The sequence below is a fragment of the Alosa pseudoharengus genome, unplaced genomic scaffold, assembly GCF_046254945.1.
Source record: "Alosa pseudoharengus isolate Yale_2024_CS ecotype anadromous, Long Island Sound unplaced genomic scaffold, YU_APseudo_1.1 YU_APseudo_1.1_scf_8, whole genome shotgun sequence".
Taxonomy (NCBI): Eukaryota; Metazoa; Chordata; class Actinopteri; order Clupeiformes; family Clupeidae; genus Alosa; species Alosa pseudoharengus.
The window spans coordinates 25,451,121-25,465,609 of NW_027468870.1; the positions used below are offsets into that span (position 1 = coordinate 25,451,121).

Below are 14,489 nucleotides of genomic sequence, written 5' to 3' on the forward strand. Positions count from 1 at the left end.
CCTGCGTATTGCTGCAGCGGAGCGTGCGAGCGTCGCGTGGGGCCCTTCTTCGCTGTGCAGGCGTCACAGCAGTGAACATGCAGTTCAACGTCCAGCCTGCATCCCGGCCAATAGAAGTGGCCTCTCAGCCGGCGAAGAGTCTTTGCAATGCCGAAATGAGCCGCCCCCACTGCCCCATGTACATGTTCCAGTACACAGGCTCGTAATCCAGCAGGAACCAGCAACTGGAAAATGTCAGATTGTCTATCGGGAGCTCGCCAGTGACTCTCTCGCTGGCGTGAAGCTGGCGAGCGGTGGCTCTCTTGATGGCACGGCGCTGGCGAGCGTTGAGTCTCTCGCTGGCGTGCTGCTGACGAGCGTTGGCTCCCACACTGGCGTGCTGTTGGCGAGCGTTGACCCTCTCGTTGGCGCGCACTGGCTAACGTTGAAAACAGCGACTCTCTCTCTCTCTGCCAGCGGTGATGCAGCCTGTAGCCAACGAGCGGGCTCCGGTTGAGCCTGGACAGGGCGTCCGCGTTGCCGTGAAGGCGACCCGCCCGGTGTCGAATCTCCATGTCGTAGTCCTGGAGCGCCTCCAACCAGCGAGCCAGCTGGCCCTCTGGTTCTTTGAAGTTCAGCAGCCAGGTGAGCGACGCGTGGTCCGTTCTCAGCAGGAACCGTTTGCCGTAGAGGTAGGTTCGGAAATGGCGCACTGCCACCACCACAGCCAACAGTTCTCTGCGGGTCACGCCTGCTTGTGAGAGGACGGCGCCGACGCCCACGTCGCTGGCGTCGGTGTCCAGGATAAACGGCAGTCGAGGGTCAGGGAAAGCGAGCACTGGGGCCTCACATAGCGCCCTCCGCAGCCGCCAGAATGCCGCGTCGCACTCCCGTGTCCACTCGAAGAGTTGGCCTTTGTGCGTCAATCGATGCAGTGGGCTGGCGACTGTAGCAAAGTCCCGAATGAAGCGCCGGTAATATGACGCCAGGCCCAGGAATCTCCGCAGCTCAGCACCGTCGCGTGGAACAGGCCAACGTCTCACCGTCTCCACTTTAGCTGGGTCGGTGGCCACTCCGGCAGCCCCCACGACATGGCCCAGGAACCCGGTTTGCCTCCGGAACAGGTGGCACTTTTTCGGGTGCAGTTTGAGCCCAGCACCTCGTATGGCGTCGAACACCTTCTCCAGATGTCCTACGGCACCGGTGAAGTCCGTTGCATGACACAGGATGTCATCCAGGTAAACCACGCAGCATGTTCGTGGAATGCCCGCCAGGACACGCTCCATCAGCCGCTCGAAGTTCGCTGGCCCGTTGCATAGGCCGACGGAAGTACCCGGAACTGCCACAGCCCTTGCCCGATGGTGAACGCTGTCTTCGGCCGAGCTTCCGGGGCTAGCTCAATCTGCCAGTAGCCACTGCGCAAGTCCAGCGAGCTAAACCAGCAGGAGCCGGCAATGCTGTCCAGCGCATCGTCAATGCAGGGGAGCGGGTAGGAGTCTTTCCGGGGTTACCTGGTTGAGGCGCCTGTAGTCAACACAGAACCGCCATGAGCCGTCCTTCTTCCGGACGAGTACAGCTGGCGCAGCCCAGGGACTACAGCTTGGCTCTATTACTCCTGCCGCGGCCATCTCGTTTGGCGAACGGTAAGCGATGAGGTTGAAGTCGGATGGGCCGGGCATTTCCGGTGTCGATATCGTGTTGGACCAGGCTCGTTCGGGTGCAGTCCTCATCTCTTGCAGCAAAGATGTCGGTGTACGCTGCTAGTAGCCTCCGCACCTGGCTACCCTGTGCTTCACTGAGCTCCTCACAGCTACGATTGCAGAGTTCATTTACGGCTTGCTTTGTCTCTACAGAGGGCCGCGCTCTCTGAGCGGAGAGTGGTGATTGCTCAACCCGCTCTCCTGGCTCCTCTCTAGTGGGCGTGAGCTGAGCAGTGGCGGACTCAGCAAGCGAACCTGGATGAGGCCTGTTGTTTTCGCGGGCTTGAGTTTCGCGGGCTTGTGTGGGGAGGGGCGGAGACTCAGCAAGCGGACCTGGATGAGACCTGTTGTTTTCGCGGGCTTGAGTTTCGCGGGCTTGTGTGGGGGGGGGGCGGAGTCTTGGATGGCGAGCACTCTTTGCGAGTTTGCTTTCTGCGGGCTTGTGTGGAGCGAGTTGGAGGGTTCTTCGTCGCGCCAGCTCTCCGCACTTCGTGCTGTCTTCCCCGCCGTGTGCAACACTACGCTGCTCGTCCCGTAAGTGTAGTGTGAACCGGGAAATGTCCACCACAGCCCCCCATTTCTCTAGCACGTCCAGGCCGAGAATGCAATCATCCTGAATGCTAGCCAACCAAAGCTGGCGGCTTGCCATCTCACCGTTGATGCACACACACACCACTTTTTGTCCATACAGTTCCGCTCGCTCTCCGGTAACTGTGGTGATGCGTGTTTTTGTCTTTTCCCAGCCTCTGGGTCTGGCTACCAGCGTGCCGGGTAAGAGACCGGGGCGCACCAGCGAGATGGTGGAGCCAGTATCGATCAAGGCGTGACACCGAGTACCGTCTAGCGTACAGTCCACATAGAGTCCTCTTGTTTGGCCGAGCCGGCCCAGCCGTATGCAGTCCATAGCCAGGGAGGTAGTGAAACTTGAAGGTGGCATCCCTCCCGCCGTGCCACCTCCCTCTAGTTTGACTGGGGCGCGAGCGTGAGGGGTGCTGGGGCGGGACAGTACCTCGCGATGTGCCCCGGCTCGCCACACCGGTAAACGCATTTGATAGACATCCGTGGCACCCAATAAATAGCCTGGCTAGCGCCACCACTTCTCAATGAGACGTCTGGGAACCAAACGTTAATTTTCTCTTATTTGAAAAAAATGCCCAGATCCGTTTATTGGGTGCCACGGATGTCTATCAAATGCGTTTGTGCATAGCTCATCATCGTCTTGCTTTCCCCCTTGTTCTGTGATCGGTCCCCTATCTCAGGCGAAAATTTGCTCCATGGTCTCCAGGCTGCCTTAGCAGCGTGAATCAAATTGCGCGCAAGGCAGCATGGGAACACCCAGGCTAAGGTTATTGCACATTGCCATCCATGCGGCTGACATATCAGGCCTATAGGCTATAGGCTATACACATTACTATTTATTAAAAGTTAGATGACTATGAAACTATACAAACAATGTAGGCTATTAGCCTACCAAAAAAATATACTTCCCATAAGTACACTATATTACAACTCTAAGTATTAGCAATTTAATACACTTAAACAAAACAAACTTCTTTACCTTTTAAAATACACTAACAATAAAGTACACTTTTTAAAAGTACATTACAAAAACACTTTGAATATTGAATATTTGAATATTAGTATATTTAATTTTAGTACACTGAAGTTGAACTTAATAACATCTACTTTGAAGTATACTTTCTGAAAGTACACATTAAACATACTTTACATAAAGTACAAAAAGTGTAAGCATACTTGCTTTATACTTCATATACTTTAATCATATTTCTAACACACTAAAGTATACTACTTTTTTACCTGGGATGGCTATCACACTAAGACAGAACTCTCTTTTCCAAGTGAGGCCTGGCAAAGAAATGCAAAAGGAATAGCTTACAAAACATACACAATACAAATCACAAATAGGATAAGGACATTTGGAAATATAGCAAAAGAGAATCTAAAAGCATTCACAGGGATCATTTAGAACATTTTCAACACAGAATTTAAAATTAGAAAGTGAATGAGTTGGCTATGCCAAGTTGACCTGAGGATGGTGAATGATAGCCTACCAATGAATCTGTATTGACAGTGCTTGAATGCATGCAGCAACCATATGGGGGCGCAAGATAAAATATATATACAGCTCTGAGCTATGACGTCCTTTAGTGATTAATTATTATTATATGGCTAATGATTCATCTTAGATTGAGCCGTTATTTATGATCATTTAACTATTCACTTCATTATTATTATTCCAATTATTAGTCTTATTGTTAGGCATAGTCTATTATCACATTTAGGCCATATTGTCTAGTGTTTGCAGTTGTGATCACTCTTTCTGCAAGGAAGCTGTAAGCCTAATTTAAACCGTTAAGTTTCAAGGAAGAATGTTGTAAGCCAGTTGAGGAAATGTTATAACACTGAACGATGGTTAACCGATAGGCTTTCGACATAACCACACTTCCTTTCATGAGAAAAGTAGGCAAATCATTAGTTTGACGTTATTTTTAAATTCCTAAAATCCTTAGCCTATTCAGATCTTAGTGGTAGACTAACACACAAAATAGCCTAACATAATGTTGTCCTATATTTCATTATAGAGAGTAGCCTAAATGTATAACTTCTGCATGCCAGGAAAATACCTTTAACACTAAATGGTGCACTGTGGCACTTGAAACAAAAGCAATGGTTAGTTATAGCCACTGCTTTCCACCCTCTAAAGGCATGTCAAGTATTGAGTCGAAGAAGAAGAGTTGAACTTGAGGTGTGTTCAGGACGAGCCGTTGCTCTATTAAATTGACCAAATAACAGGAAGTCGATGTCAATCGGAATATCGGAGGCAACAGAAGTACATCTCACTTGAAGGTAGGCTCAGCTACATTTCTTTGCTATCTCGTTAGTGTCGTAGCCTATATTAAGATGCGCTTCATAAAATCTGTTATTGGCATTTCATCTGATTTTTCTTTTGTCGTATATAGGCTAATAGATTGAGCGCATTTGAGCGGTAGGCTATCCCACTGACATTTTTAACTTCTGGTTCTATGTAGATGTAGATCATCGCTCATTTGCCCCCAACAAACAAACCAGAATTTCTGAGCGATGAGATGCTTTGGCTTTTAGGCTATAATCATGAGAATTGGAAACAGCGGGAACTGAAATTTTATGCGTGTCTGCGTCATATTCCTCAGGTGTCAAAATCACACAGTTAAAATGTTAACTGTGCTACTTTTGGTTCTCACATATATTTCGATTTCATGTTCTCAGTTTCATTGTCATTCTATCCATAATTGCCTTGCTGGAAAAATTGAAGACATGATGAAAGAAAAACAGCCCTGAAAAATATAGTGCAGGCCTAAGTTATATGCCTGAGTTTCCCAACAATCTTGAATGTAATTCATGCTTTCCATCCACTAGTCATTCCTGTTGTAGAAAAAGTAAAGCTGTGCAAATGAGCAGTGAAGTTTCAAATGGTGACACTGATGCCCCTCGTGCCAAGAGGGCCAGACTTGAAGATGAAGATGACGACTCAGACGAAGCTGCCGTCTCCCCTGCCACCATGAGTAAGGTAGTTCTATGTGGCTTTACCACTCCTCCTGTCTTTCTCTTACTATTGGATGTCAGTGTGTTTCTAGAGAAGTGATTGAAAAGGGCATGTAAAATCATTCATTGTGTTGAGTGCAGTTGCTAGGAAATATTGTGTGTGTCAACGTATTAATGCGTGACTGAGACTTGCACATACATTCATATACAGCAACAACAACAAAACAAGTCCGTTGCATTTTCATATGACTATGAGACACCATTAAGATTTGCAAGTCACCCAACAGGTAATCAGATGCAGTCAGGAAGAAACAGACTCTCCCACTGTAAACCCAGCCAAGCAAGTCTGTGAAGAGAAAAAAAATGAGTGTCAGAGATGGGTTGGGGTGAAGAGAGACTTTGGAAAAATACTACCATGCATAGTGAATGAGTGCGAACCAAAACTTCCACTGCAGCTTATAAAAAAAAGTGAGAGAGTGAGATTGATCTCAATGAGATAGGTCCTGATTGCATAATGTACCCTGTGAGTAAGTGGAAAGCATGAAAGTAAGAAAAAGAAAAAAACACAGTGAGAATGTTGAAACTTGTTTGAGGTATTTCAACAAGACAGAAAACGTTTTAAACACTGCAACATGGATGAGAGCCAACGTGTTCCTTCTAAGGGAACAGGAAAGTTGACTGTATGAACATGCCATCTCCTGAGATTAGTAATATGTTGGTGCCTGTATTTTTCCAAGCTGGGAGGCACCAAACACTGCCAGCCCCTTCCTGTGGAATGTTTCCTTCCTCCCTCTCTCTCTCTCTCTCTCTCTCTCTCTCTCTCTCTCTCTCTGTCTCTTGCTCTATCTTTCTTTCACCCTCATCTGCTTTCACTTTAGCTTAATTCATAAGAAACTGTGGTACAAAAACAGAATTGAAAAGTCAAACCTAATAGGCCCTTTAGCTATCCTCAATATAACACAAGAATTTGGTATAGTATTTCATTAATTAATGAACATAATCAGAACACATATGGAAATGTACAATGAACAGAGACACGAGAAACGGTTGTTATAAAACAATATGCGTAATCCTCAAATCAAGCTCTTGGAAACATCTGAGGTCATAGGAACGAAAAGCATATCTGTCGAAAGAGTCCACCCTGTGGTAGAGTGAGAGACTGCATTCTTTATTTCAGCTATATAATTCTATGTAATGTTTATTTATAGGCCTATTATTAATGTTCCTTGGGGATGAAAAAAACTATGACTATATGAATATACTGCTTGAGGGTTTTGATATGTGAGAACGAACTATCTTTTTATTTTTAGAAAATATGTCAACTTCAAGAATGATTTTGACATGATGCACATGAGGATATTGCAGCTTCATGTACACAGTATTGTCCATGGTGTTTTGTTCAGGTGGAAGACTTCCTACTGCCTTTCCAGCTCTCACTGGAGAAGCTGCGTGAGGTGTCCTCAAAGCTTCGTAAGGACCTCATTAGAGGGCTGGGCAAGCACACCCACCGGCGAGCCCCGGTCAAGATGCTACCGACCTTTGTCAGGGATACACCAGATGGGACTGGTATGACAAGCTGCTCTGAAAAATACCTTGCTCTACTGCTTTTTGTTTTCAGTTTGATCACATTTTTTTCCCTGTAAAACAGTTACAAATAATTTACTAGTGTAATTGAAGATAATTTATCTACCAACTACTCATGTGTCACACAACACAAATAAAATGTTAGAGATCATGATTGTACAGCAAAAAAATAAATAAGAGGAATTGACAGATTCCCACTGTAAAGAGTTTTGATTCTCATGGTCTAGACTTACAGTAGCTCATGATCCTATCTGATTGGTTCTCCCAGAGAAAGGGGACTTCTTGGCTCTAGATCTGGGCGGGACAAATTTCCGTGTGCTGCATGTGTGTGTGGAAGAGAACCTGCAGAAAGTGCTGAAGAACGATTCACAAGTGTGCGCCATACCTCAGGAGATGATGCAGGGACCAGGAGAGGAGGTGTGTGTCTGTCTGTGTGTGTGTATGTGTGTGTGTGTGCATGTGTGTGTGTTTGTGTGTGTGTGTGTGTGTGTGTGCACTGTGCATGCGTCTGGATGTGTGTGTGGTGTGTGTGCAGGTTATGGGGGAAGTTTGTGTTGTATGTCTGAGTGCATTGAAAATGTTCCTTATGATCTGTGCATTTGTTTGGGACAGGTGCGATTTGCATTTACTGACATGTCAGCCTTTGCTTTCTCTTTGCAGCTCTTTGATCATATAGCAGCGTGCCTAGCTGAGTTCCTTGAGTCATTAGAACTCAAAGACAAGATTCTCCCTCTTGGTTTCACCTTCTCCTTTCCCTGTGAGCAAAAAGACATTGACAAGGTTAGTTACTGTTCATAGGTTCCATATAAGTTCAATAACCTGCTACTATTAGATTGCTTTGGATAAAGGTGTCTAAGATGTACTGAAAATACCAATGTCAATGATGGGCTATAGTGAAGATGTCTATAGATGGGCTATAGTGAGTATGTCACTCTTCCATTGTGAGCACGTTTATATGGTCTATTCAATGGGAAACACACATAGATGATTATATATAAACCAGCTTTTACAGGACTGATAACCCTTGGCTGCAACTTTTTATTTTGCACATGGGCCATGTTATTGCTTAAAAGAGTACCTCTGACACCATGCCTTGACTTTTTTTTTTTTTGCCTTGACTTGAGCCTGAGACCCATTGCTTATCATGGTACTTCAAATAACAATGTGTTAATGCAAGTCCTGTTTCAGAAGATTTACAAGTGTGTATGTATGTATGTCTTTTTGTGCAGAGCATCTTGATCCGGTGGACTAAGGGCTTTGCCTGCTCTGGAGTGGAGGGGCAGGACGTGGTGCTGATGCTGAGAGAGGCCATTAAGAGGAGAGGAGTGAGTGACTCATGTCCATGTTCATATCTTTAAACATACTGTATATGCACCACAAATGTTTTACTGCTGTGCATTCATATTGTATATGTTAACAGTGGTATAATGTGCTATCACATTTCCTATATATTGTAATGTCCAGAGGCGGACAGAGTACACAGCTTCATTACTTGAGTAAAAGTACAGATACCCTTTGCTAAATTTTACTCAAGTACAAGTAAAAGTACAACAGTCAAATGTCTACTTAAGTAAAAGTACTGAAGTACTTGTTTTTAAAAGTACTTGAGTATCAAGAGTACAAGAGTAGCCTACATTTTCTAAATATTGCATTACTACTGCCACAGTGCTCACATTTATGTACAGAAACGTCCTACGTGGAGTTATGAAAAATGCTAATGTTAATACCTTGGAGAATGTAAAAGGAATTGAATCAAGTCATTTTCATCTTTTTACCATGTTGCCAGGGATGGGCAGTATTTCTAATACATGTATTTAAAATACGTAGTAAAATACTATTTTGTAATTGAAACACTTGAAGCGAAAACTATCATTAACTTGTTCAGAAAATTTAAATAGTCTTGCGAGGTGGGGCCTCAGGTTCCCGGGATGGACCTTCTGCGTCTTCATCCATTGTTTCGTCTATGGCTTCGTCTCTTATCTAAATCTGACCATGGAGTTGACTTTGGCGGAAAGCTGAAGGTGATTGCTGATAGGCTGTCTCAATCAGTGGCGCCTGCACAATCCAATCATGTTTGAGAGGGAAACAACAAATTGAGGGTTTCCGAGATTTTTCTTTTTTCCTTTTTTTTTAGAAGTAACGGGTACTCACGGTTATGGATAGAAATGTAGTGGAGTAAAGAGTACAGTATTTGCCTCTCAAATGTACTTGAGTAAAGTCATGAGTACTCCCCAAAAATGAAAAGTACAGATGAGTAAAGTACAGATCCCTCAAAATTGTACTCCCTCAAAAAAGTACTGTACTCAAGTAAATGTACTCCATTACTGTTCGGCTCTGGTAATGTCTGCATGATATCTGAGGTATAGTATGCCTAGTTGTGCCCAGGTATATGGTATAACAGGCCTGGGTTATATGTGTAAACTACATACAGTGCTCTCCTCAGTTATTGGTAGTTATTAATATTTTTGCATTCTATCTTAGTATCACAATAAAAACAATGTATGGTGAAAAGAAATAAAAATCCTCATTAAGAAATATTTTTCTAACAAAACACCACACAGGTGCCACAATTATTAGCACCCCTAGAAAATGTTATAAACAAAATATAACTGAAACAAAATATAACTTTTTATTTTATTTATATTCAACTTCTTTAAGGTAATCAGAGTGATTGTGGTAATGGTGGCAGATATCACCATGGCTGTGATTAGCTGCAGTACTCAAGATAGCCTACAGCTGAACTACAGCCATGGCAATATCTGCCACCAATGCCATATTAAATATTGGCCTATATACCCTATGTATTAATACACTGAAATATTTCAAATGAGGGTTATCCCAAATAATTTAGATAATCAGAATTTCCGGACACACCTGTGATATGTGATATATCACTAAGTGGATATGTTAGAATCAGAGTAGATTTATGTCATTCAATACACACAGCTAAAATGGCTCATGTCCTTTCAGGGAGAAAAAAATAGTAAAGGACAGATTTGTCAGACTTTACAGGGCTACTGTAATGACCATATGCATTCCCAAACAGCACTCTACAGAAACTGTGTTCTTTCCATTTAACTGGGTTGTCTGGTCAGGTTGTCTGTTTGAATAACTCGCTTAATCTTATATCAGTGCCAAATTGTGGAATGTTAATATTGATATTTGTCCATTTCCCTCAGGACTATGACATTGGTTCTATTGCCATGGTGAATGACACTGTCGGGACCATGATGAATTGTGGGTACCAGGACCAGAGCTGTGAGATTGGCTTGATTATTGGTAAGCAGAAACTATGGCATAGTCATATTAGTTAAAACAGAATATCACCTTATGTCTTAAACATGGAGAATGAAAAGCGATACACAGCATAATAATATTGGCATTTGAAATTGACTTGAATTCAACATCGAATGAATACACTATTTTAAAACACTTTTTAACACATTAATACATATCATTAATTAGCTTGATTAGCCCTTTACAGAGAAGGCAGTTCTCTCTACTGTGGATCTGGTCTTTTTTAGGACCAAATCCACCACCACCACCACCATCTCAGTGGCTGCTGTTTTCCTTGTAAAGTTATAATCAGTTTATAAATCCGGACCCTGTCCTGCAGGCACAGGGACCAACGCCTGCTACATGGAGGAGATGCGTAACGTGAAGCGTGTGGAAGGAGACGAAGGACGCATGTGCATCAACACAGAGTGGGGGGGCTTCGGGGACGATGGCTCCCTCAGAGACATCCAGACGGAGTTTGACGTGGAAGTTGACCGCACCTCTATCAACCCAGGTGTCCACACGTAAGCTACTGCCCTCAAAGCTCTGCCTCTGCACTCTTCCCTCTGGCCAAAAAGATCGATCCCAATGCCCCAGTGCAGTGACGGGGACACTGTACTGCAGGAGATGCCGGCCTTCAGATGATGTGTTAAACCCTTGACTCACTGTGGTCATTTAAGATCCCATGGCACTTATCACGAAGAATAGAGGGGCTGAATCCTGAATCCTGAATCCTGGCTAAATTCCCAACCTGACTCATTCAATCTGGTCCCCTAATCATCCCCCTAGTGTATTTGGCTCATTCACTCCCTCACTCTCCACCTCAAGCTGGTGTGTGGTGAGCGTTCTGGCGCATAGTGGCTGCCGTGCATCACCCAGGTACACCTGTTAAACCTTTTGATGCAATACCACACTTTACATTATTATTAGTTAATAATATATTATGTGTGTATAATAAATATATTGTGTGTGTGTGTTTGTGCAGGTTTGAGAAGATGATTAGTGGTATGTACCTGGGTGAGGTGGCTCGACTGGTTCTGATAGAAATGGCCAAGAAGAATTTGGTCTTTGGGGGTGAGACGTCAGAAGCACTCTTAACTCCTGACAGCTTTGAGACTCGATTCATATCCGAGATTGAAGAGTGAGTCACCTCATGTCTTATCCCTCTCTATGCTGAGATATACTGTATACTCAAACCAATTGATTTTTGGATAGATGATAGACAAAGTACTATTTATTTGTAAATATTATTGCAAGGAAGTATTTAAAAAAGAAATGACAAAAATAACACCAGTGACTAAGTCTGTACAATTAGATAGATATAAAGATAGATAGATAGATAGATGGAGACTTTGTTTTTCCAGAGGGAAATGTAGGTGTCTGTGTGTCTTTGCCGGTCCTAAGGGAGGACACTGGTCTGGAGCGGGCCCAGCTGATCCTTACTGAAGATCTGGGACTCCCTGCAGGGCCAGACGACTGTGAGATTGTGCGGCTGGTCTGTGACATTCTCTCCACTCGCTCAGCACAGCTATGTGGCGCAGCCCTGGCCACCATAGCCAATCGAATCTGCAACAACCGTGGACTGAGCCACTTGACCACCACAGTGGGGGTGGATGGAACCGTCTACACAAAGCACCCACAGTAAGTTGAATTTTAACATGTTACCCATCGGTTATGATAACAGCAGCTAAACACGGTGTAGTAGACATGTGTTGGCTTGTGTCCCTGGGTAATAGAATTGCACAGTTATAGAGCTGCTAGTGGCTTATACTTTTGACAAAGTAAAACTCAATGAGAAATAATAGAGTAAATTTTGTGTATTGATATAGGGAGTCTATTTTTGCGCAGGCTCGTACTGTAGCATACTATTTAATTTATCATAACATACTTCACAACATATCATAAAAATATACTTTTTTATTAGATTAGATTTGAAAATACAAAAATACAAAATGACTGTACACCCATAATAATGAATGCCGTTAGCGCAGCATATAAGTTTTGTCAAAATTTTGGCCAACGGGACTCCAGGGAACATGAAACATGGTGGGCTGACATGGAATAGAAGCTGAAAGCAGTTTTCACAGAATAACTCACTAACCATTGCACCCAAGATGACAAAATGTTGTGGTATATGTTGGTCTCAATGAGGTGCATCAATCCAGACCATAACCGCCCGTTTGTGGTGTAGCACTACCTAGTGAAAGACGCAAATTCCAAAAATCCCCCATAGAGGGCACTGCAACTGATCCAGTTCAATGATTGCTTGGAACTTGATGGTCACTGCTTCTGTATGTGGGCATGTGAATCAGTGCATTATATCAGTTTGAGAACAGTATTCTAGTATGAAGACACACACACACACACACACACACACACACACACACACACACACTGCACACATGCATTATGTTCTAAGCAATAATAGAGTAGACGTATGACCACACACATCCCTTTTCCACAATTTTGGATGGGTGCTGGATCAGAAAAGTATGACTTCAAAGGTAAAAGGTAAAAGAGAGTGATCCGCACACCATATAGCTCCCTTGGTAGGTATTATTTTTATTTTTCGTGCAACGTTTGCAGCCCCTGGCTCTTCCGTTTCTTGGTGTTATATGCCCCCAACGTCTTCAAGGCAGCGCTGCCTGGAATCACTAGGGTTAGGCATGGGTTAAGGTTAGGATTAGGGTTGGATTTAGGTTTAGGATTAGGTGCCTTTAAGTCAGCGGTGGCAGCGCTGCCTGGAAGACGACGTTGGGGGCATAAAACACCATTGAGCAGCTCTTCCTCAGGCTACCCTACATGCTAAGCAATCATAAGAAAGTACTATAACAATTGAAAGTAATTCAAGTAATTATGTCATAACAAGCAGTGACATCCATTTCATGTGATTTTGTGATATCTGCTAAGGACACATGTAGTAACTTATCTCATTTATCCTTAAGTTATAGTGACAGGCTTGAGGAGACTGTTAAAACGTTGGCACCCAAATGCGACATCAAGTTTTTAGTGACAGACGATGGAAGTGGCAAGGGTGCTGCTATGGTTACGGCTGTTGCCCAAAGACTGGCCATTCATTCCAAGCTGCTTGAGGACAGCGATGGAGATGAGAAAGAAGAAGAGGAAGATGAGGAGGAGGAGGAGGACTAAGATGATGACTGATTCAAACTACTGTGCTCTTTGGAGGCTGTTGTGTTTAGATACCTTCATTATTAAAATGATTAATAACTGATAATTTGTGCCATCTTTTTTCCAATGTTTTGAACCCTATTACTTTTTTTCAGGAGAGCAATACAGCATATTAGTGGGGGGAAATTAACCTCAAAAAAGAGTAAAGTCGTTATGTGTTAGATAATAACCAACATCGATGTATAGCTAGCCTACTCTTTAGGCTGTATCTCATATTAATTTGAGCAGAGATCAAACAAGTAGTGGGAAATGACCTCAGTTCATTCATACATTTATTTCCCAAAGAAATGCAAGTGAATTGTTAGCAATAACATTCTGCTGATTCCAATAGGCAATGTGGCCGGAGTCCGGAGGTTTCTCCCCCATTTTTGAAATACTGACTGAAAAACATAGCATTTTAACACAGTTTTCGAAGGACATAAATACCAATACCTAGAGAAAGCAGCGCCCGTATTCTGCCTGAATGACGTGAACATTGCCTAGGCCTACCTGCAGTAGCCTAGACTATCACTGGTTACACTTTACTTGACAGTGTCGACATAAGAGTGTCATGAACGTGTCATAAACAAGTCATAAACGTTTATGACATAATGCTTCTGTTATTAAGTGACATTCAGTTTTTGTCATAACAAGTTAAGGTTAGGGTTAGAGGTTAGGGTTAGGTTTCATGTGTCATGACAGTGTCATGTGTTCACGACAGTGTCACTCTTATGTCGATACTGTCAAAGTAAAGTGTTACCCTATCACATGACACAACAACCCCACATGACTGCTTGACACAACAACCCCACATGAAACAATATCGCATGTTAACAATGAAGAGAACCTTTCAGAAATTATGCGAATGGGTTAGCAAAACCACAGCTTTTGGTGAACGTATGCAGATCAACCTTCTCATTTCTCCAAAGATTCAGTTTCACTTGCGCATATGCCCACACACATTGAATGAGCGCTCACATTACTAACCCCCAATTGTAGGTTGTGCCTCTTTATTTGATCACACTAAATGAAGAAATATTTCCTAATCTGGAAAATGTTTAGTTTATTTTTCTTTCGGCAGCGGTTCCATAACACCATTCAATTGCGCCACAAATTATCCGTTGTGTGACGGAAGCACGGGCATAGCCTGTAACTTCGCTGCTTCGCGGATCTAGCAATGTCCTCGTAGACGAGGCCTTAACCCTGCAGATAATAGACAGAGAACATATGCTCTGGGAA

At 43.6% G+C, this 14,489-nt stretch overlaps 1 protein-coding gene across 2 annotated transcripts; it reads left to right on the top strand.

Annotated features, from left to right (window-relative positions):
• The first annotated feature begins 4,405 nt into the window (after nucleotides 1-4,405).
• LOC143112813 (hexokinase-2-like) lies at nucleotides 4,406-13,317 on the top strand. 2 transcript variants are annotated; one of them, XM_076275144.1, is made up of 11 exons: nucleotides 4,406-4,547; nucleotides 5,097-5,247; nucleotides 6,626-6,788; nucleotides 7,075-7,223; nucleotides 7,467-7,586; nucleotides 8,036-8,131; nucleotides 9,986-10,085; nucleotides 10,423-10,606; nucleotides 11,068-11,223; nucleotides 11,487-11,723; nucleotides 13,028-13,317. In XM_076275144.1, exons 2-11 carry the CDS (start codon nucleotides 5,131-5,133, stop codon nucleotides 13,230-13,232), a joined length of 1,527 nt encoding a protein of 508 aa, XP_076131259.1. In that variant the 5' UTR covers nucleotides 4,406-4,547; nucleotides 5,097-5,130; the 3' UTR covers nucleotides 13,233-13,317. The 2 variants fall into 2 exon arrangements, with proteins under 2 accessions (XP_076131259.1, XP_076131260.1); XM_076275145.1 differs by lacking the exon at nucleotides 4,406-4,547 and having other exon boundaries at nucleotides 5,134-5,242.
• The last annotated feature ends 1,172 nt before the right edge of the window (nucleotides 13,318-14,489 follow it).

Coding starts and splice junctions, on each gene's coding strand:
- LOC143112813 (XM_076275144.1), top strand. CDS start 5,131: ATGAGCAGTGAAGTTTCAAATGGTGACACTGATGCCCCTCGTGCCAAG. Junction 5,248..6,625: donor CCCCTGCCACCATGAGTAAG/GTAGTTCTATGT, acceptor TGTTTTGTTCAG/GTGGAAGACTTCCTACTGCC. Junction 10,607..11,067: donor ATCAACCCAGGTGTCCACAC/GTAAGCTACTGC, acceptor GTGTTTGTGCAG/GTTTGAGAAGATGATTAGTG.